At 41.2% G+C, this 21490-nt stretch overlaps 1 protein-coding gene across 2 annotated transcripts in view; it reads right to left on the reverse strand.

Moving 5' to 3' along the window:
- Window positions 1-21490, reverse strand: part of NOTCH2 (notch receptor 2) — an 85918-nt gene that overhangs the window by 38099 nt on the left and 26329 nt on the right. The window contains exons 5-10 of one of the 2 annotated variants that reach the window (XM_062003489.1): window positions 19613-19735; window positions 4905-5138; window positions 3935-4090; window positions 2655-2843; window positions 1313-1426; window positions 87-200 (exon numbers count right to left, since the gene is read on the reverse strand). In XM_062003489.1, the coding sequence (XP_061859473.1) occupies window positions 87-200; window positions 1313-1426; window positions 2655-2843; window positions 3935-4090; window positions 4905-5138; window positions 19613-19735 (930 nt within the window). The remainder of the gene's footprint in view (window positions 1-86; window positions 201-1312; window positions 1427-2654; window positions 2844-3934; window positions 4091-4904; window positions 5139-19612; window positions 19736-21490) is intronic. The other variant, XM_062003490.1, reaches the window with a different exon arrangement.

Raw genomic sequence — 21490 nt, forward strand, 5'->3', positions numbered from 1 at the left:
AGAACACTGCCACTTCTTTGAACACTCTTTTTTGTATTTGGGCTACCTATGATCTCCAGAACAGGGGCTCTGAACACAACACTAACCTGTGGCACACTGGCACTCATAGCCATTGGGGTGGTCGATACATTTGGCTCCATTGAGGCATGGCGTGCTGGAGCAATCATCTATATCAATCTGACACACAGCACCACTGAATCCTGAAAGGCAGAAAATAAAGAAGAAAATCCAGTAGTTATTATATCTGAAGGAATTCTTTATTAGCAATTCCTTAAAAACACCCAAATATAAGCTCAGTAAAGCTAACCTCAATTGCATCATTAAACACATACACGCACAAACACCACACCCTGGATGAACTGGTTCCCTGTCCAAACCACCAGCCAAAACAGTTTCTATCCTGCAGGTCAAAAGAGCTTCAGCTTGAAAACCAAGATGGCCAAGTCAAACAGAATGAAATAGATGGAGCACAAGTGATGTCCACCACTGAACAGTATGCCTGTCTATGAAATTGAGAGACCACCAATAAAAACTTTCAAGTAATCAAAGCAAGTAGCTTAAAAATGAAACAATAACAATAGACTAGAATTACTAAAGCAGTGTGGAATGTGGTACAATACAGCACTGTATCTTTCAGTACACTCTTGAAATAGTTAACACACTATCAACAGGTTATGACAGATGATGTAGATTCTTAGGCACTACAAGAAAAATACCCATTTACTCCAGGAATGTTTTCTGGAGGAAGGACTTAAAAGAGATGTTTTAGAAGACTAAAACATCATTAGTCAATCAGAAGGCATGCTGAGCAGGTTTTTGTCAAGTATATTCCAAACTTTTTGCAAGCCCTCTGGAAAAAAAGTGATGTTTACCCTATAGCTAACACTGATCCCACAGCTCAGAATTTAGTGGAGATCCAGTCCACCTGCCTCGTCACGCAAGCAGCAGAAACTGTATTGATGCAAAAATGGCCTCTGCCTAAAAACGTCAGGAAAAGAAAAAAGCATGCAGAGGCTCAGTTTTTAAAATTGTATTTAGAATTATCTATATTTCACTACGATATCCACAATAACAGAAGTGCACGCTGCCAACTATCCTTTAAGATGAGACACCCAACTATATGTTTCTCAAATTGTACCCAGTTACAGGCACAATACTACTTACCAGTGACTGCAACTCACTCATTCAAACAGATGCTGCACTAAGACAACAGGAGCTCACAACAAACATACCACCCACAATCTCTCACTGCTTATCTATGCAGTTCTTGGTAAAGGTGATGCAGAAAAAGCATCCAGAAACAGGTCCTTACCAGGAGGACAGACACAGAGGAAGCGGTTGACTTTATCAAGACACTCTCCGTTGTTCACACAGGGATTACTTAGACATTCATCAATATCTTCTTCACAGTGAACTCCTTTAAAACCTGTTAAAACATGAAAAAGGTGACTGAAGGCCTTCAAAAGTGCCCTTGAAAGTGTAACTGCCTCCTATATCAGCGTTTAAAGTACAAGCCCAGTTTCATTCCAAGTTTGCAGTTTGGACAGAAGCTATGAGGTATAAATATACCAGAGGTTAAAAAGGGATGTTAAATACATTTTTCATCGTTGCTGAACGTGCTAACTTAATCACAGAAGCTCATGCTGAACTCACAGCTAACGTTTCTTCCACTTGATGAGAAGGGCAGTTATGTTTTAATACTTTGGGAAATATCAATATATTTGGGTATGCACCTATAGAAGGTAAAAGATAAAGAAACAAGCACAGCAGATAATAATTTTAGCTCAAGGCTTTTTAGCTAATGACAAAGAAAACATTAAGAAGGGTGAGATTAGAGTTTCACCTTTCAAAATAGATCACAGAATCACACAATGGTGGGGTATGGAAGGGATCTCTAGAGATCATCCAGCCCAACCCCCGCTAAAGCGGGTTCGTCTACATCAGGTTACAGACACTAATGAAAAATACAGACAAAATATTTAAAAAGAAACAGATATTAAGAAAATTCAGATAATAAAAATTCTAATTTTCAAGGTATCAGCTGATCATCTGCAGTTGTCTCCAGTTTTTCATTGGACTTTATCAAACTGTGCAACAGGCTGCTTGCACCCTTTTCTTTATTTACCACTTTCTGTCAGACAGCAAAATAATAAACTCCATAGGTCACTGGACTCATAAATTTTAGAAGCACAATTTCAGTCAAGGAACTTTTCTTACACTTATTTCCTCAGGTCAATGGAAGCTTGCATCATTTGGGGTATTTTAAACAGAGAAAACCCAAACACTATTACCTAGAATCATCATATACAAATCTCCAAACACAGTCACTTCTTTACAGTTTGCACCTGCTTTGCCTTCACGGAGTACAGTAACAAATATGTTTACGTGCCCCCCAGCTCAGAATGCTAATTTCCTTTGCTGATGTAGAGATCAGTTTCTTTCTCGGTCCTCTAATTGCTCTCTCCCTCCTCCACACAAAAGCCAAGTCCTCCTGGCTGGTACTGCCACAACAAGCTCTCTCTCACCCTTTCATTTAGCCTCACCCTTCTGCAATTTTATGTTCCGCCTCAGCACAGCTGGCAATCCTTCCTGTGCTCTGCCTTCTGAATTCTGCCTTTGCTGGCAGCCCCATCTTTGTCAGAAACTCCCCTCACCTGGCATACAGAGACACGTGAATCCTCCGATTTTATCCAGGCAGGTGGCATCGTTTTGGCATGGATTCGAATGGCACTCGTTGATGTCCATTTCACAGCGAGGTCCCGTGTAACCCTTCAAACACTCACAGTGGAAGGAGCCTTCTGTGTTTACGCATTTCCCAGCATGTTCACATGGATTGCTGTTGGCTGCAAGAAAACCATACACATTTGTGTGTCAAAATCTCTCCTTGGAGCAAGAAAGCCACAGCATTCTTTATTAGTCATGGTTTTTCCCAGTGGTCATTCCTTTATGACAAGTAATACTAGAAAAGACCGTTTGTCCTCTGGGGAAAGGCTACTATGATTGAGGAAAACATGTGCAGTAACTTGCCTGTCAGAGGCAAGAAGAAAGATTGCCAACATGACCAATGGACCAAAGGAGCAACTCTGGTCCGTATCACTACTGACAGCTCTCAAGAGGAGTGTATCAAATAGCAGGGATTAGAGAATTAATCATCTTTCAAGATCCTATCGCTAGATAATCTTCTACATTTGCGTTACTCCTGAGGCTGACAAGATGCTGCCACAGACACAAAACAACCAAGCTAGTCCTTTGTGTGTTTTGTAAAAGGAACAGCACTCTTGTCCTAAGCAGACTGAGGAATGAAATTCAAAGTTTGAAGTGCTGCTATGCAATACTTCCATGAGTGTGGTTAGGCATTACCTTCATACATCACGCTCTGGAAGCAGGAACTAGCATTCACAAAACCGTAAGGAAGTCTGTGAGAGTCCAGCTAATCACCAAACAACACAACAGCTTGCTATCAGAGAACTACAGTCTTGGAAGGCACTCAAAGGATCCAGCCATATTCTGGCTGTCAAACAGTCTTGATATATTTCTACCAAAGCGGGAGCTGCAACAACTCCCCCATGGACTTCAGGGCTTTCCTTGTACACTGCAGTTCTAAGGGGCAGCTTAATTACTGCCTGTTTCTGTGCATTCCTCACACAATGCCAAAGCCTTCTTGCACAAGGAAGAATGGTTAAGCATCTTGCTGTTTTTCATATTCCAGAGGCTAACAGTTCAAACATGGACAGTTATTCTGACTGAGTCCTTTGCCTCAAGTCTCATGCAAGACCTATAACTCATCTAAAGATGCTGAAATGAAGGAGGGGGAGCAGGAAAGGAGTCACACTTACATTGAGAGCTATGGCAAAAAGTGTATTCTTACCCCTCTGATAAAGCAAATGACCCAAGTCCCTGTTCGTGTGCTCACAAACAGCAAACAGAAACTCACCCATTGCACATTCATCCACATCCTCAGTGCAGTCTGCTCCTTTATGGCCCTGAGGACAGGTGCAGATATAGTGCCCGTTCACAGGATTAGTATCACACAGAGCACCCTTCTGGCATGGATTGCTAATGCATGCATCATCCAAGTGGCACAGAAGACCTAAGAGAAGCATCCGAGAGTTTATTAAAAAAGTGACATATACGAGTCAGACTTTATGTTACACAATCAAACCCGCAGACCTGGTATTTCAAATAAAAACTCCCACAACCAGAGGCTTAAGCACTATCTTATGGGCTCCAACCTAAAGACTCAAGCAGGGCTTTCACCACACACTTATACAACATTATATTTAAATACAGGTTTTCTGACTTCAGAGGCATCTCCAGCACTTTTGGAGCAGTGCAATGCCTTGTCATTACCGAAATCTCCGCCTTGGAGCAGTTACCCGACTCTTCTCTCTAACTAGCATGATGATTTCTCCAACAGCTGAAAACACAGGTGGACACAAAGCTCACCTTCTTAATTCAAAGATGCTGATGACTTGTATTTCCAGATAGTAGTTAGGAGATCCCACATCAGCAAATTCTCTACTATACCAGTAAGGGCATCCTCACTCACACAAAAAAAAATGTAAATTTGCCTTCTAGACTTTTAAGTACAATAACTGTAAGTGGCACAGAGTAAATTGCCCTTGTGCATAACTTCTCAGCTCAACATAGGTTCTACTAAGGGCTAGAAAAAGAATCTGCTTTCTTTGCAGCCTAAACTATAAGAAGTTTGTCTTTCAGCCTAATACAAACACTTCTTTGTGTCAAGCTACAGAGATTTGAAAGGTCTTTGCCCACGGACAGTGTATATTTCCTTCTGTTCTTCCTTGTTTGGTCACAAAGTGTGTAAAAGGTACCACTTTAGGCAAATGCATAAACTTCAGGAAGTATCGAGTGCCAGACCTGTGCAAGTTTTCTGCCCTTACCTGCCTTTCCTTTTGGACAAATGCATGAGAAAGAAGCCACTCGATCAATGCAAGTGGATCCGTTAGCACAGGAGGCAGTGAAGCAGTCATCAATGTTCTTACTGCAGTCATCCCCACTCCAGCCATTGACACAGACACAGGCGTAGCCTCCATTGTGGTTGGTGCAGGTACCTCCATTCTGACAAGCGTTGGGCTGGAGCTGACACTCGTCAACATCTTCAGTGCAAAACTGGCCTGATGCACAAAAAGAAACAAAGTTTAATAAAAGTTCAAAACCAAGAAGATTCTTGAACAGATAATATAACCAAAAGAAACACTGTAGTCCTACTTGATTGCCACTTTTACAACACTGGGGCCTGAGAACTAGCATCCCTAAGTGACCTTAAAATAGGAGCTGAACTGCAAATAACTTCACAAAGGCACAGTGTGAGAGCCAGCAGGCAGCCTGCAGCATATGAAGATATAGCTTTAAGGACATAAGGAGCGGAAAGAACGCAGGCCTGCCTGCCATGCAGACAGAGGGACTAAGAAGCGAGAAGATGGCCTCACATGAAAATCTTAGACAAAGCAATGTCAACAGGCCAGCAGCAAAGTAACTCTTGTCAGAACTTAATTCTTTCCTATATAATTATGCAATAAAGATGACTTGAAGAGGAAGAATAGAACTCTTGAGACTGTTCTTCCTGAAATACTCATTTTCTTTCCCTCAGGTATTTCCAGACAACCACAAATAGTTGGGGTTTTCCTGGTTGTTGGCTGTTTTTTGTATGGTTTGGGTTGTTTTTTTTTAACAGACAAAATACATACTCTGATAAAACGCTCCGATGACTGTAGATATTGGAGGGAAGAAAACAAAAGTACAGTGTTTCAGGGAGTTTTAAGGAAAAGGACCACTAAGCATGAAATCAGTTTCAAGGAATATTGAGTTTCAGAGCCACACCTGTAGGAAAGCTCAGCAATTCACACTTACTAAAGTATTTATTTATCCAAATTCACCTTGTTTTGACGTCAAGATCCGGAGAATCCAGCACTTGCATCAATATTTTGTTTCAATGTTTATTCATCTTCCCAGTTAAAGTTGTATTGTTTACTGCTAAGCTGAAATTGTTTAGCTTCAGTTTCAAGTCATTCATTGTCATTTTGCATTTCTTGAACAGATTAAACTGGATGGCTAAGCACCAGCTAATTTCTTCCCAGCTGGCACCTGCGTGCACACGTGCAACTGCAGTGTACTGGTCACACTCCACTATCTTATTTTGGATAAACAATTTTTCCCCTTTCTGTTACATTAAGAACATTCTTTATAGAAATATAAAAACTTCCTCATAACTTTCACCATCCTTCCTGTCAATATGATGTATGCAGCACCAAAAGACTGCCCTTTATCAGAGAATAGGATTAGATTTGTTTAAAGTGATCTTTGTTCCCCTCCCTATAGATGACACCATCACCTCCCTCACCAGATTGCAGCAGCTTTCCAATATTTAGGTCAAGACTCTTAAGTAACTGTGTTGCTACTACCGAGATCCTCCTGTTTGTCATCTCCAACCACTGTATCAGCTGCACATTTATATTTGCCTGGAAATCCCCCCATTTTCCAAGAACAAGAAATTCAAGAGCAGGTCACAGATCTTCCCTGACAATCTGCCCGGGCTCCAGTTTATTCAGGTTTGATGATTTAAAAATACATCCTGGATGTTGCTCAACAGGCACTTTGTTTATTAATGCCCCACAAATTATGATGCAAGTGCACACACACCCCCTTCTCCAATAACACAAAAGTGAAACATTTATTGTTGGTAGGAATGTAAGTGTTCACTCTCAACCATCTCCAAATATACTCAAATCGTAACTCCTTTTGTTTCCAAAGCACTTCAATAAATGTCACCCTTTGGTCCGGTGAGGCCTGGATTTATTTCCCTTAGTGGCAAAGCAACAAAGTTATTATAATCAAAAATGTTGCACAACTGATTTTGTTCTGTGCATGTGTTTCTTCCTCCAGTTGGGCTACTTCAAAAGAAGGATTTTATCACCTGGAGAAAACACTAATAATACATACAATAGAGTTTTCAGAATGAATCTCACCTCCCAGTTCACTTACTAAAACACTTGGCAGAAAATCTAACACTTCATATTGTTATCTGCAAAACATAGCTCTCTACGTTATGAAAACACAAACCCATGCATTTATCATAAATCCTTTGTTCATTAGCTTTGGATACGAGCTTATCAGTCATCAAACTGAAAAGAGTCAGTTATCTCTGACTGGTTCTTAGTAGTCATGCATGTCTCGCGACTCAAGGCAACCGAATCAAGACATTATTTACTTACTAGAAAAGTGATTTTCCTTCTTTTCTTGGAGGGGGCCCAACCCCAATCAAAGAACATCCTCTCTGACAAACACTCATCTGTGGTGTAATGGCTCTGCAGAAGCCTTTTGGCAGCATTTATGTCCTCCTTTTGACTGCAGCCAATTTAAACTCCCTCTCACAAAAACATGAGCAGTTTTCAGCACTGAAGTTGCCACACCATTCCAGATTGTTACGTCTCCACCTCACTTGCCTTGAGGGTTAGGGTGGTGGATGGGGGGGGCAGGGTGTGGTGTGTGTTTGTGCTGGGTTTCTTTTAAAGCAAAGACGGGTAAACTACTCTGTCATATAAAGTCTCTGGGATTGCTTTTAAATTCCCATTTCATGTGTCACTGATGATATCATCACTTCAGGAGGTTTTTTTAGTATTTCTGCGCCAGCACCTTCACTACTGCTAGAAAGGACAGGAGCAAGTGACATCACTGCTGTTCTTGCAATACCTACATCTTAGGCTGTTCTATATTTCTGCAGTCCTAAACTAAACCAAACTTTTAGAAGTACAACAATGTCTCTGAGAGAGGAGAAAAATGCAGAGCTTAAAGTTCTTTGAGTAACTCAACCATATTTCAAGACTAGTAAACAGCTTTGAGCTCCTTAAATTTGATCTTCACACAGCTTCTCAGACTTAAAGTCGTCCTTTTGCAGCTACCAGATCACAATCATATTTGTGTTTAATTATGAATTCAACACAGCTACATCTTCATACAGTGTTTTAAAACCAAAAGGAAATTCAACTAAATATACAAAGGGTATAAAGAAGAAATTAATTATTGCATTTTATTATTATTTTGATTTAAAAAATCTTGTTCTTTATTGAAGTTATAATCAAACTCAAATAAGTTGTGGGCAAAACTACACAAATGAAAAGCAGCATAGGCAAGCAGAGTCTAACTACATTTGTAAGCACTCAGTCTCATCACTATCAGACAACAGCAGTGTAATAGTTTTTGAAAGATTTTGGAAGTGTGTTTCAAAATACTAACAGATCCCAGACTAAAATCCAAGGTGCTCACATTTCTCAAATGGAGCTGCTGCATTGATGAGGATACAAAACAATTTCAAGTTCATGGAAAACACCTGAGCCCTTAATGTTGATATAAGACTTGAGTGGCTTTGGTCTGCAGAATGCATTTCTAAGTCTTCAAAAGAGGACTTAAGGGGAGTTTTGGGGGAGTGCTTTGGAAAGGTTTTGGTTTTTTAGACACTCTGGTTGCTTATATTGTATTTTTTTAATCTTTTAGGTGTTAAGAATATGGGATTCATAGTCAATATCCTTCAGCACAACTTTTTGGAAGGGTTTTCCAGTTTGTTTTTTGGTGGTGTTTGTTGCTGCAGTTTGTTACATTGGAGTTTTTAACCCAGAAACCAGCACAACCATTTGCAAATGGCTCTCCCTCAAAGCAACAGCACCACTTCATTCCTAGCAGGACTGTAGGACAGCCACAACCTTATTCTTCTGAAAGGGCTGGTTTGCCCACAGAGTTTTCAACCTCCTGTGCAAATGAGAGAAACAGATTGAGATTTTGGGCCAGTGCTACAAACAAAAGATGAGCTGCTTCTGGTTTTAGAGACCTAGGTCTTCAAAGTGGTGTCTGTCCTGAAAGCTTCCTGAACAATTTCTTCATAGAAGAGACAGAAGTCTGTTCCAGTGTCTGCCAAACTAGGACTTCATTCTAAAAGTTCTCAATGAATATTCTGCTGAGACATCTCTCTGACAGGTTAGTTGGGTAGTTGTACATAAAATTAAGACAAAATATCTCTGAAACAGTTTACTTAAGGGATGCTGGTTGACTTAATTGTAACTGAAACTCAGCCTATTTGTAACCACCTTCATAACTGTTCTCTGGTTGTTAAGAGTTTCACCGAGAATCAAGTCTTCTATTCACAGGACTGACATTCCAACTTCTAAGTGCAAATTCCGCTATGAATTGCAGAGTGTGATACACATCTTTATAACCTGAGTGCTTCTGAATGCCACAACCACTTCAGTTAAATGTTAATTCATTTGGCTGGAAGCTTCTGTAGGGTATTTCTTTACTTGTACTCTCCTGCTACTTTCAATTACACTTCTAAAAGAAAGGTAAGGAGTACAGGGTGAACTAGTGAAAGGAAGCACAAATACACTAACTGTACAATATTTTAATGGAAACGTAAGAAAACATACATATGAAAGAAGAAGAAAGGAAACACAAAATTACTCAAAGAAGCTAATAAAGCCTAACCTGACCTTGATATTTGCAGAGCCTGGGAAATCAGCAAAATGCCGACTCAGGTTCTAAGTGACCTTGTACAAAGTAAACAGCTAGTCCATGTGGTATTTCCAAATTGAAAACTAGAAGTAGAAAAAGGGAACTGCCTTCAACTCTTAGTGCTTTCTGCCCACTATGAAACTAAGTTACTTCCTGCATATAATCCCTCAGAAAAGCCATGTAGAATAAGACAGACATGTTTGCTGCTTTGATTGCTCCCATTTTCAGACGAGCAGGAACCAAACAGGAACTCCAGGAGCTTTGCTTTGGGCAGATACCATGGTTCAGAATGCAGTGGTTTAAGATCCCTCAAGTGATTGTACCAGATTTCATTGAGGAGAAACCAGTCAGCCCCTTTCTCCTAGAGCTTTTTACATCAGAAAGAAAATAAAAGTCTGAACTATAAATGGAAAGCAGATAGCACAAAATGATAGCAGTCCCACACAGAGTAGAGCATTAGCTTGAGCAAATAAAAATCCCAACCAGTCACCCTGGGAAGCAGCAAGAGTTGCCTCCAAAAGCTGATCCTATCAGACCATACAAGGCTTTGCATAAATCCCAATTCCATGACAGGAAATGGCACTGATCCTGCAGCTGAATGCAGGACCTTCAGTCAGTTCAATCAGAGGTCTTCGCCTTTGGCAGAGCAGACTTTCCATAGAGGAGAAAGTTTTCTTGGCCTCTTACTAGCTCTCCAACAGGAAAGACTGCTGATGCACAGCTGGAGTACCAGAGGCTAAAGCTCCTGAGAGGAGATCTCACACGCAGTGCAAGCACTAAAAAACATTTATCTGGGCAAACGCAAATACCCTCCTGTGACTTGAAAAAAAAGCAGTTCCTGGAAAACTGATCTGGGAGGAGACAGCAACATCCATTTCTCTCCATCACAACCACCACAGCACTGGACTCAGAACTGGAAGCCAGAGTATCTCAGAAGTTTAATGATACTGGAAGGGAAAGATAACTCAGTGAGAATCACAAACTGGTCCTCAAGGTCTTAAGAGACCCACTGGAAGAGGAGCACCAGGTTTCAAGGAGTTCTTGTGTTCCCATCCTCTCAGTACCTCACCAGAAATGTGACACTGGTCTCAGACTAGAGCTCCTTTGCAGAGGGGAAAGCTCACTAGCTCTCTTGAAAAGCATTATCTGGGAAGCTGTAAACCAGATCTAGACACAAACTCTTGAGTACTCTCTCACAGTAATTTAATTCACTAAGTATTTCAAAGAGAATCATACATTTAAAAAATATAATCAGCATAAAGAAAGCATGACTCATTAGAATTGTTTACATTTTTTTCTCCAAGTTTCAAAGGACTAATAAGTGAGAAGGTGAACAGCATCTTATCAGGACTCAAGAAAGGGCTAACAGATAAGAAAGAGTATTTGTACAAATGACAGACTCTAATTGTGGCAGAAGGTCAGCAGTGCCACCCTGCAAGGAACTCTGCTGTTTCCTCCCCTCCTATGTGTGCCCACCCATGTGTCTATATTCAGGATGCTGGCTGTCAGACCACAGCTGGCCAGGGAATGACAGTTCTCTATCCAGATATCAGAAAATGTCTTCACTGATTATGTAACCTGAAGCATGTTGGTCAGTCAGGTCAAAGCTTAGTTTCCTCAACTTGCTGTGTGAGTCTCCACAACAAATGGGAGAAGATTAATTGCATGGAACCATTGGGTCTTCTAGTAAATTGTTGTTTATGAAAAACACTTTAGCTCCCATATTTTTTTCATTATGTATTTGTAAAAACATTCAGTTAATCTTAACTCACAGAATCAGCCATACTCCTTAAAAAACTAAGTTGCAATTACTGAGTACAAACAGGCACTGGAGCATTTAATTAATGGCCTGGAAGGAGATGAACAGCAGTCAGCAATATCTTTTACAAAAAAACAAGAGGAAGCCAGGGAATTTCAGACAGATCTAACCAAGCAAGGTTGCTGGGCAGTCCAACAGCAGACAAGGCTCAATGCACAAACACCAACGGAAAAGACAAAGGCAAACTGGCACTTGCTGAAGAAACTTTAGGGTTAGACACTCCTTGAGGAAACACTTGAGCTTCCCTAGAAGAGTTCAGTAGGAACCTCTGCTCAATTACAGCTTTAACAGATGAAAAACACATCACTGACAAGACATTTGACTACAAGGAAGAATCGCTAATGCAAACAGTTGTTGTTGTGTAATAGCTGTGGCACAGCCTCAGTCTGGAATACATTTTGCGGTATTGAAGCCACCACCTCTGAATAAAGACTGAAAAGTGGCAGAGTGCAGAGCCCAACAGATTGATGGAGAGACGGATTTCATGAGACATACAGAAGCTACTGTTTTGCCCTTCTCTTTACCTCCTCTGGAAAACCCAGTGAATCAGGGAAGTATCTAACAAGTGAAAAGATCTCCAAGGCAAAAATGTAATAGTTGGAGCCAAATCTTACAATAAGTCTCATATTCTCAAGCTATCTCAGCAACACATCTTCAGTAATTATCCAAAGACAAATCACCTCATTCTGAGTACAAAGGGACAGAAACTGCCAGAAACAAGTCAGCTGCAGATAAAACAACCATTACCTATTAGCCTGGCCTGATAGTGCACATCCACCAGCCCAGCCTCACCAGAGTGGTCTTGCCTATTTCGTTTTAGGGTCAAACACAGGTGAGATGTGCTGAAAACTTCAGACAGCTCTGCAAAAGACTATTTGGCACATTTGATCATAGAGAGTATATCCTGGTCGGCAATGTCACTACAGGCACAGAGGAAGGGGCAGCAGTGTGGTCTAAGTTGGACACTGTCATTCTGTTACTGAATCAGTTCAGGTGTTAACACCTCAGGTGTTTTATTACAGCTACCTCCTAAACAAGGATTGCTGTTGGGAAATTAAAGGCAGCACAAAACAAACAGGTTGTTGTGGCAGGCATCCCAGAATCTATACTATCATGGAGGCATTCTGTTTGGAAATGATATTTAAGATCAAATCCAACTCCTGCCCTCACACTACCAAGCCCATCACTAACCTGTGGCCCTCAGCTACACATCTTTTCAATGTATCCAGGGATGAGGACTCCCTCACCTCCCTGGACAGCCTAGGACAGCATCTAACAACCCTCTGAGGGAAAAAGTTCTTCTAATGTCCCATCTAAACTCCCCTTGCCTTGGCACAACTTGAGGCCATTTCCTCTTTTCCTATCATTTGTTACTTAGGAGAAGAAACCAACCCTCACCTCCCTACAACTTTCTTTCAGGTAGTTGTAGAAAGTGATACGGTGTCCCTTGAGTGTCCTTTTCTCCAGGCTAAACAACCTCAGTTTCCAAGATAAGATAACAGACTAATGGTGTAACTTTGCCTCTGAAATCAATCTGCTCTGTCCAACACTGGACTCAAGTACCACAAGAGAAACAAACAACATCCAGGATAAAGTTTGTTTATGTCCAATGCTACAAATCATTTCTACGCTCAAATTGCCAGCTCTGGAGGCTGCCATGTGCTCCCTGCTCCCTTTGTATCTGCCAGTTCAAACATGAAGAAGGAAAAAGAATCATAATCCCTCTTGGCCACTTTCAGAGAGCTGTCTCTTGGAGATATTACTGTAGTGACAGCAAATCACCAGCCAACTTGCCAAGTTCAGCGTAGACAGACCTCAGCCAGTACCAAAGAGGTCACTACAGTTTTTAATAAAGTCTGGCAAGGCACCAGAAAGTCTACCATTGCTACACCACGGTGAAAGATGACTGCATTGCTCACAGGAGTCTCACCCAGTCTCCCCTGAGCTAATAACAAAGGTAAAGACTGCTCCTTTGCACATTATGTATGCGCATGTGAACCAGAAGCAGAAAAAAAGAGAAGGCAACCCCAAGGACTCTCTGGCAGATAATCATCCATACTCCATAGAGAACAGCAAGGCCATTCAGAAGACTGGCATGTTCAATATTTATGATCCACATCATCTAGTTGTCAGTTGGTTCCTCTACATTTCAAGCCTCTAAGTACTCCAGCAAGGCTTTTTTTTTTTTTAACTATTAAGTTAATGTGACTTGTTACTGTATACTTTGTGATACAGGAGCTGAGGAAAGTGGTATTTGGCAAAGAAAGTTTAAAAAAACAAAATACCAGAGCATAGGATCTTACATAAAAATGTTAAACATTGATGTTTATCCTCCCTTTGATGTTTGATGTTTATCCTCCCTTCTTAGCAAAGAAAAGTCACGCCTGCCCAGAGCTTAAGGCTGGGATTTTCAAAGAAAACTAAGGTAGGGAGCAAATATTACTCTAATTAAATAGGAATCGAATACTTAACTTCCCCCTGTGTAAAATTCCTGCCTAAAGTTCTGCAGAGTAACTCTTGTGCTAGTGTTTGAGAGCATATGACCAAGCTAACAGCTATTTTAATTAAAAAGCACAGCCCTGCTGCCCAAAGAGCTTTTCTGCTCAAGACAAACATTTGCTTCTTAAGCTAGCTCCCAATGTGGAGTTATTTGGTGGAGTCAGCTGTCGGAACACTGTGCTTCCCTTGAGACAAAGGTCGCCTAGATTTTAAAATATACAGTTCACTGGAGCCCCCTTTTCAGGGTAAAACAAAGCCTAAATAAATACAAGTGCCAAGGGAGTCTCGCCTTCCCAGCCACACGAGTAGAAACAATGAAAGGAGGCAATGCTGTGACTGAAGTATTACAAAGTACATCTTCCAAAACCCACTTGAGCATGGACATAGCATGTCCCCCAAACCCAGAGGCTCAACCCATAACTCCTGATGCAGCACTTCAGGAGTAAACTGTACTAAGAACTTAACAGAGGATACAAATCTTAATCTCTGCTCTGCACCCTTCCTGAAAGGTGATTTGGGTCAGATTCATGACACACTCCAAAACACTGCAATCTTTCCACTGTGAAGTCGAAGTTGTCCTCAGCCATGAAAAACAAACGCATTTATAGCATTTTATATTGTTAAATCACTTTGGTACCCAAATTCAAGTCGTCTTTCTTGATACAAAGCTGTGTAGGTCAGATCAGAGTAAACAGGTGTATTTTAAACAAAGCCTTGTGTCTTTATATGACTTGTAGTCTGCCATGACTGAGTAGCCTTTAAATTCTCAGATGGCTTCACTGTGTCCTGTGGAAGGACACGATAACCTTCCACATGACTTTACAGCTCTGGACTGCCATCACTGCCCTCTGCATCCACTCACCCATGAGACTGCTCTGTTAATTTTAATTCCTGATCCCAGACAAAAAAAAAAAGCAGTTGGACAGGATTTTTTACTAGATTAGTGAGTTAAAGTGGCATACTCCAACAAATACCAGAGACAGCTCAGGGGAAGGGGAAGAGTGGATGGGAGCAGGAGAGGAGGCAAAGACAACTTCTTACTCAGACTGGTTCAGTCTGGTTTAACTGCTGTAGAACAGTGGCATAAATCAGAACCTTCAGGAGGCACAGACACTGGTTAGGACTTTTGGCTAAGTTTTATTCAAATCACACTTAAAACACAGCAAATTCTCTGGCTTGCTATGTACAAAGGAACAGGCTTCTGTCTTCCACAAAAGTATCCTGATCTGTTTCCAAGAAAAGGTGAGCTTTGTTACACATCAGCAACATAACAGTGTCTTGAAAAGACCCAGTAAATACTGGCCCTAACAAAGGATTTAGCCTAGAACAAGATAAAGTCATCCTTAAACAAATAAACAGAAAATCAGTTAACATTCAGCAACAGGAGAGATCTGGGTCAGTGTCACCAAAAGGAATCCAAGATTTGTCTTGTCAGTCACAAATTTATGAGGCTGACAATCACTATAACCATATGAAATTCTAGAACTTTGAAGGTGAGAAAAACATTAGTGACAGCAGGAATTTCTCATCATTGTTTCTGAAAGGCAAGATTTTATCTTGCCGGAAAAAGCAGCAAAATGAGAAAGAGAAGGCAAGCACTACAACAAAAAAGGAGCAGTGAGCTCTGTTTGAGGAGTAGGAAATTAGACCAAATGCAAACAGTCTCTCAAAAGTAACAAGTAGAAAAAAAGTACTCATTAAAAAAATGCAGAGTTATGTAGTTCAGCATACCACCTGTCAGGGAATTACAAAAGGGTGATGGTTACCAAAAAGAATTAGGACAGATTCTGTTTCAGTAAAGGATGATTCAATATTACTTTACACAAAACCATTCCTCATTCGATGCAGTACAGCTTGTTTTTTTCTAGCAAGGAATGAGACAAGTTTGTCTGCCACAAAGCACAAGAGGTATTAACAAACATGCTACAACACCATCCACTGCACAAAGATTAAATAACGACTACAATTGCAAACAGACTATTTTAAACTTCTCCAAGATTACTTGACTTGAAATTAGTTTGATTACTTGAAAAAAAGAGACTGCAGAACTGTAAGGAAGACAGTACATCTACATTAAGTATCTTTAGAAAAAAAATTAACATCCTTTCAGTTTTGGCTGATGTTTACTTACAAACATGCATATTTCGGCCTTTTGGGTTTTTTAAGCAGCACACAATGCTCTCTACCTCGAGGTCTCATTAGAGGCTTTTGATTTCTTGAAATGTTCATTCTCACAGACTGACATTGTTGGGCTATAAGCATTTATTAGGATAGACTCTGAAAGATCTGTTTGCTCAGCTCTCCCCTCTTCACTTACCTTAGAGATGATTTACAATGTTATAAACCATGTCTGTGCAAAGGATGGACCTGCATTTATGTAATACTTCCTTATTGCTGAGTAATTGATTTCTTATTTTAGTTTACTCCTGTCAGAATCAACTGAAAAAAAAAAAAGAGTCATCTCTTCCCACAAGCTATTCTACCAGTCCTCCATCTACTTTCCCTATTTTGTGCCCTGCCTCAGTGTATCCCTCGTGTCTCCAAATTGGACATGTACTGTAATCCGTAATCCTGTGCCTTCTTGGTCTCTATTTGAAGATGCAGGAGAGGGAATGAAATTCATTCAGAGAAACAAGTTTCTTTTAAGAAAATGCTACTGAGATTATAGAGCAGAGTCACTGCTGCAATGAGTTGCAGTGACACATTAGAACAAGAGGCATTCAAGTGACTTGCAAGATGTTTGTCCACTTGCACCACATGGCTGCATTCACTGTGGAGCTGGACAGGACTCTGGGACATTGTGGGACACCACTTGTACACACATTTATTGAACAAAAGGAACATTACAGACAGAATAAATGAACTTTTGAAGGCCAGATGGTCAAGAGTGTTACATTGCCTAAGCTTTCAAATAAAGCAGCATAGAGAAGGTCCCAATCACAGCCCTCCATTGTCACAGTGAGCCTATAGCCTCCAGAGACACTTGGATCAGTAATTAGAATGGCTATTGCTAAGGCATCCTGTGCACAGAGCTACTGTCCTGCATGTGACAAACATATACTAGCATGAACATGCACAGCTTCTTTTGAAGTTACTCACGTTTTGAACACCAAAGCTGGCCCTGTTCATTTCAGACAAGAAAGTCTGGTTCCCCAAAGTCTCTAAGGCTCACTGTTCAAACAGTCAAACTGCTGTTTCCTATACTGTGAGACCAGTTTTAGTTCCAAACGGATCTGATTCTTCAAGCCTAGAAAGTCAATGGCCTTGAGAAACCATCACCTAAAACCACTGCTGCGGTGACAACCTTAACTTCACCATAAACAAAGGAAATCCTCAGAAAGCCCGTTCCATTACGTTGTTTTAGAAAGCCATGGGAGCACAAGGCTTGGGGAGTTCCCTTTGGTGAAACTCTGGAAATAGAGAGGAAGCATCCTTCATGCACGCAAGCTTTTCTGGAGAGACTGTCCACACAGAAGGAAGATGCAACGACACAAGGCCCCAACACACGGCTAACAACTTTTCCCAATGCTCATAAGAGGGAATCACCACAACTGCCTTGCAAAGAACTTCAGTGATTAATCAGAAACACAATCTACCACAAAACCAAACAGAATCACAGCCTATTACCACCAAGGTCTCTTTCAGGTGAGTTGCAGAAGTCATCCCTAGCTGACAGCAGCTATCCACCCAAATCCTGTAAACCAAGCTAAGCAAAATAATCCCTCATGGATTATATACTCACACTGTACATACTCATGATCCATCATATCCTCTACACTTCAGGAATAAGCCTGAGATTAATTTACTCCTGACAGACGCCAGAAGCCATAACAAGGTTTATAATTTCTGCAGCGTGAAGCAAGATTTTAGGGGTCACTGAAGGGTTATTGGCTCCACACCCAAGCTCTCCTGACATTTTCCTTTACAGGTTTCACTTTCTGCAAGCTTTAAGGCCATATAGACAGAGAAGCAGTATAGAAGTGAGGGTGTTTGCTCAGTAATGGGACGACTCATTTTCTTCTATTTAAACCTAAAGACCTATGAAAGCAGTGGTGCACTTCACTCTCATGTGGTTTTAACTTCATTTAAGAACCTGTAATTTCTTCATCTTAATAAGGGATCTTAATTGGCAGTCAGTCTCCTTTGCAGTTAATGACAACCAGTTTATCATGAGAATGCTGCTCTGAAGAAAAAAGCTAGAACAATATAAAACCTCTGGTCTCCAGCAGCCAAACTCCTCACAGTGTATCTGAATTACACTGTATTGTCAGCTGCTACAGAAGTCACAAATAACATTTTCTAGATATACAAAAAAAAAAGTCCCAAAGGTTCTTCAGAACCCGAGGAGCTATTTCACACTTTCATCCAAAACAAGGATCCCAATTTATGAAAGGAATAATGCAAATTGAGATCATATCTCAGTTTCCCAGGTTTAGGGCTGTTTTTTTACCCATGATTTTGAAAGAAGGGCATAACTACACTCAAATGAAAAAGTGCGCCAGCTAAGAATGTCTCGTATGACTCAGAAAAACCCACCCCAAAAGCGGAGGTATTTGTTTATTTTGAGGTACAGAAACATTTTGACTGAATTTCCTGTAAGTTGCTTCCTTACATTATGCATCACACTTTCTCGAAATTCACACTTTTTCCCTGCTATAGACTCAGAATAAGCCAGACTCATTTATGAAACAAGAGCAACTTTGCTTGTCAGAGAAATCCAGATAAAAATCAGTCACAACAGGAAAATAATAGCAAAAACATCAGTTTCCCCATACATAACACTTCTTCTCTTCCTTCCCTTTCTCCCACCTATGCCTCCTTCCAGATTTGCCCTGTTCCTCACCTGCATAACCGTTATCTACATGAGGATCATTATCTTTGGTTAAAAATATCCCCAAATATATCAGCAAAGCACCACTGTGAACACACCTGTAACAGTAAAGCCATAGTTTGCACTTTTGCAAAGCACATCCTCTCACAGATTAACCCATACAAGCAGCAGCACAGCACTGCAACTCAAGAATCACAGTTTCGGTCTGTCAATCACAGAACCTTAAGGCTTGGAAGGGACCTCAAAAGCTCATCCAATCCTCCTGCCAGAGCAGGACGCCCTAAAGTAGGTCACACAGGATCTCGTCCAGGTGGGTTTGGAATGTCTCCAGAGCACAACCCATCTGGGCAGCCCATTCCAGTGCTCCCTCACCTGAACAGTGTAGAAATTCTTTTTTGTATTCCTTTGGAATCTCTTGTGTTCCAGTTTATACCCATTGCCCCTTGTCCTATCATTGGCCATCATTGAGAAGAGCCTGGTTCCATCCTCCTGACACTCATCCTTTACATATTTGTAAACATTAATGAGGTCACCTCTCAGTCTCTTCTTCTCCAAGCTAAAGACCTCCCAGCTCCCTCAGCCTTTCATCAGAAGGGAGACAGCTTCACACCCCTAATTATCTTGGTGGCCCTGCACTGAACTCTTTCCAGCAGCTCCCTGTCCTTCTTGAACTGAGGGGACCAGAACTGGACACAATATCCCAGATATGGTCTCACAAGGGCAGAGTAGAGGGGAAGAAGAACCTCTCTCGACCTGCTAACCACAGCCCTTCTCACATCAGCCTGTAGTAGCTGCAACGGGAAGTTGTCCTCCATTGTGGTGGCTTTGATACAAACCCTTTTCTTTTCAGGGTTCCACTGACATGTGCCCCCAGCCTGCAGCACAAGGCCCAGCCATGAGCTGCACACAGCCCAGGAGCAGTTGTTGCTCGCAGTACGTACCTGTCCATTGTGGTGGGCAGCGGCAGTTGTACGTGTTCACCCCATCCACACATATACCCCCATTCTGGCAGTTATGATTCGGGCAGTCATCAACATTGTGCCCACAGATGCTTCCCTCGAAACCTGGAGAAAGCAGAAACACAGCAGACTGAAATGGGCTTCCAGCCTCTTTTCAAGAGAATTCACCCTTCACACAGCTTCCTCCCTTCTTTTTTTCTCAAACACTTGCCCCATTAACCTAATCCTGATGAACCTTCAAGTAGCAGCCTGACCAGAGACTGCTGAATGCCTTTGCTGATAGCATGCAGGTCAGGTTACACAGTTAAAACACTTACTACCATGGGTAGATGGCCCAATATGTTTTCACAACCAAAAAGACATGGATGTTTTTTCTTTAAGTGACTAATGAGCACTGTCATTCAAAGCAAACGAAGTGAAGACCAAGCCATTTAGTTTACTATGAGGTAAACTCATCGCTGCCCACCAAGTGGCAGTTTGAACATGAGCCAGGACAAGTTTTTCCCATGGCAAAAAAGTACCTTGCATTGACTTCATGTATACCTTAGCATAGTTCATATGGCTTGGCTACATCAAAGAAAGATCTTCTATGCTTTGAAACTGGGCTTCCAAATACCTGATTTGGCCCTCTTCAGTGTTAGACAAGTCTAAATCAGCAAATCAGCCACCATCCAAGCAATGCTTATAACACTAAGCCCTGTCTGAAAAGCAGAAGGAACCAGACATCTTTCCACAATGAAAAAAATCAAGACTCCTAATGAACATATCCACACTGGTAAAATATCCTTGCTAGATCTCCCTCTCAAATAAGGAGAAGTGAGGACATTAGAGAGGGAGTCACCAATAACCCATCTTCCCCTCAATTTCTCCTGATGATTTACTTCATTAAATAAACCTGCAATTTCTGCTGCATGAGAGCACTACTTATCAAAGCACAAGTGGATGCATGCTAATGTGGATGAAGTAAATGATTCCAGAAGACACACATTAATTTAAAACGTCAGCTCTGCCTTTTCACTGCTTTGGAATGCAATCTCAACATGACACAGTCCTCATCTAAAACTATGCTTTAACCCCTCTACTTTTGATGGCCTGTTCCAGACACTTCCATAACATCTGTGTCAAGTCACATAGACCTTTTAAGTAACATCTGGTCCAAAGCAGATCGTGCTGTGTGGCAGATGACACAGACTCTAAAGTTCTGACGCAGCTTCTCCAGACTAGCACTACTCGAGGGACTTGAGGTGATTAGTGTGCATTCCCACCTCTTGAACTTTTCCAGTGCTACAGGTGAGAGTGAGAAGCAGAGCGTTGTTGCCAGCCTCCATCAAGTGCATAAGCACTCATCACCAAGGAAGAGCAGTTGCAATATTTAAAAAAAACACAACAAAAACCAAAAGGACAGACCTGCAGTATTACCCTCTCCCTTCAAAACCTTTCCCAACTTCACCCAAGATCCTGCAAATTTCATGGCAGTATGGGAGATTAAAATGAAGAGCAAATGCAACACAGTTAGTCTGGATCCTAACCATCACAGCAGCACCTTGCTGGCGAAAGCTGCTGAAGAACAACTACAAAGGAACACAATATCATATAACTATGTTTAAAACTGTATAAAGCTACCGTGCATGACCAAAGGCTCAGCTGTAAAACACAAGTGTGTCCTATCAGCTTAGTTTTCAGCTTGAGGAGAATCACTCCACCAACCACAGATGGCACTCATGCCAGCAACATGATCAGCGTGGAAATACATCCAGAACCACAAATATGAAAGGTTTAAGTTCTTATGCTTTCAGCTCAGACAATACAAAGGCCTACCCCACTTTCGAGTAAACAGATTCCTGACAGCAGGCACTTATT

This window comes from Colius striatus, chromosome 10 (genome assembly GCF_028858725.1).
Source record: "Colius striatus isolate bColStr4 chromosome 10, bColStr4.1.hap1, whole genome shotgun sequence".
In the NCBI taxonomy this organism is placed as follows: Eukaryota; Metazoa; Chordata; class Aves; order Coliiformes; family Coliidae; genus Colius; species Colius striatus.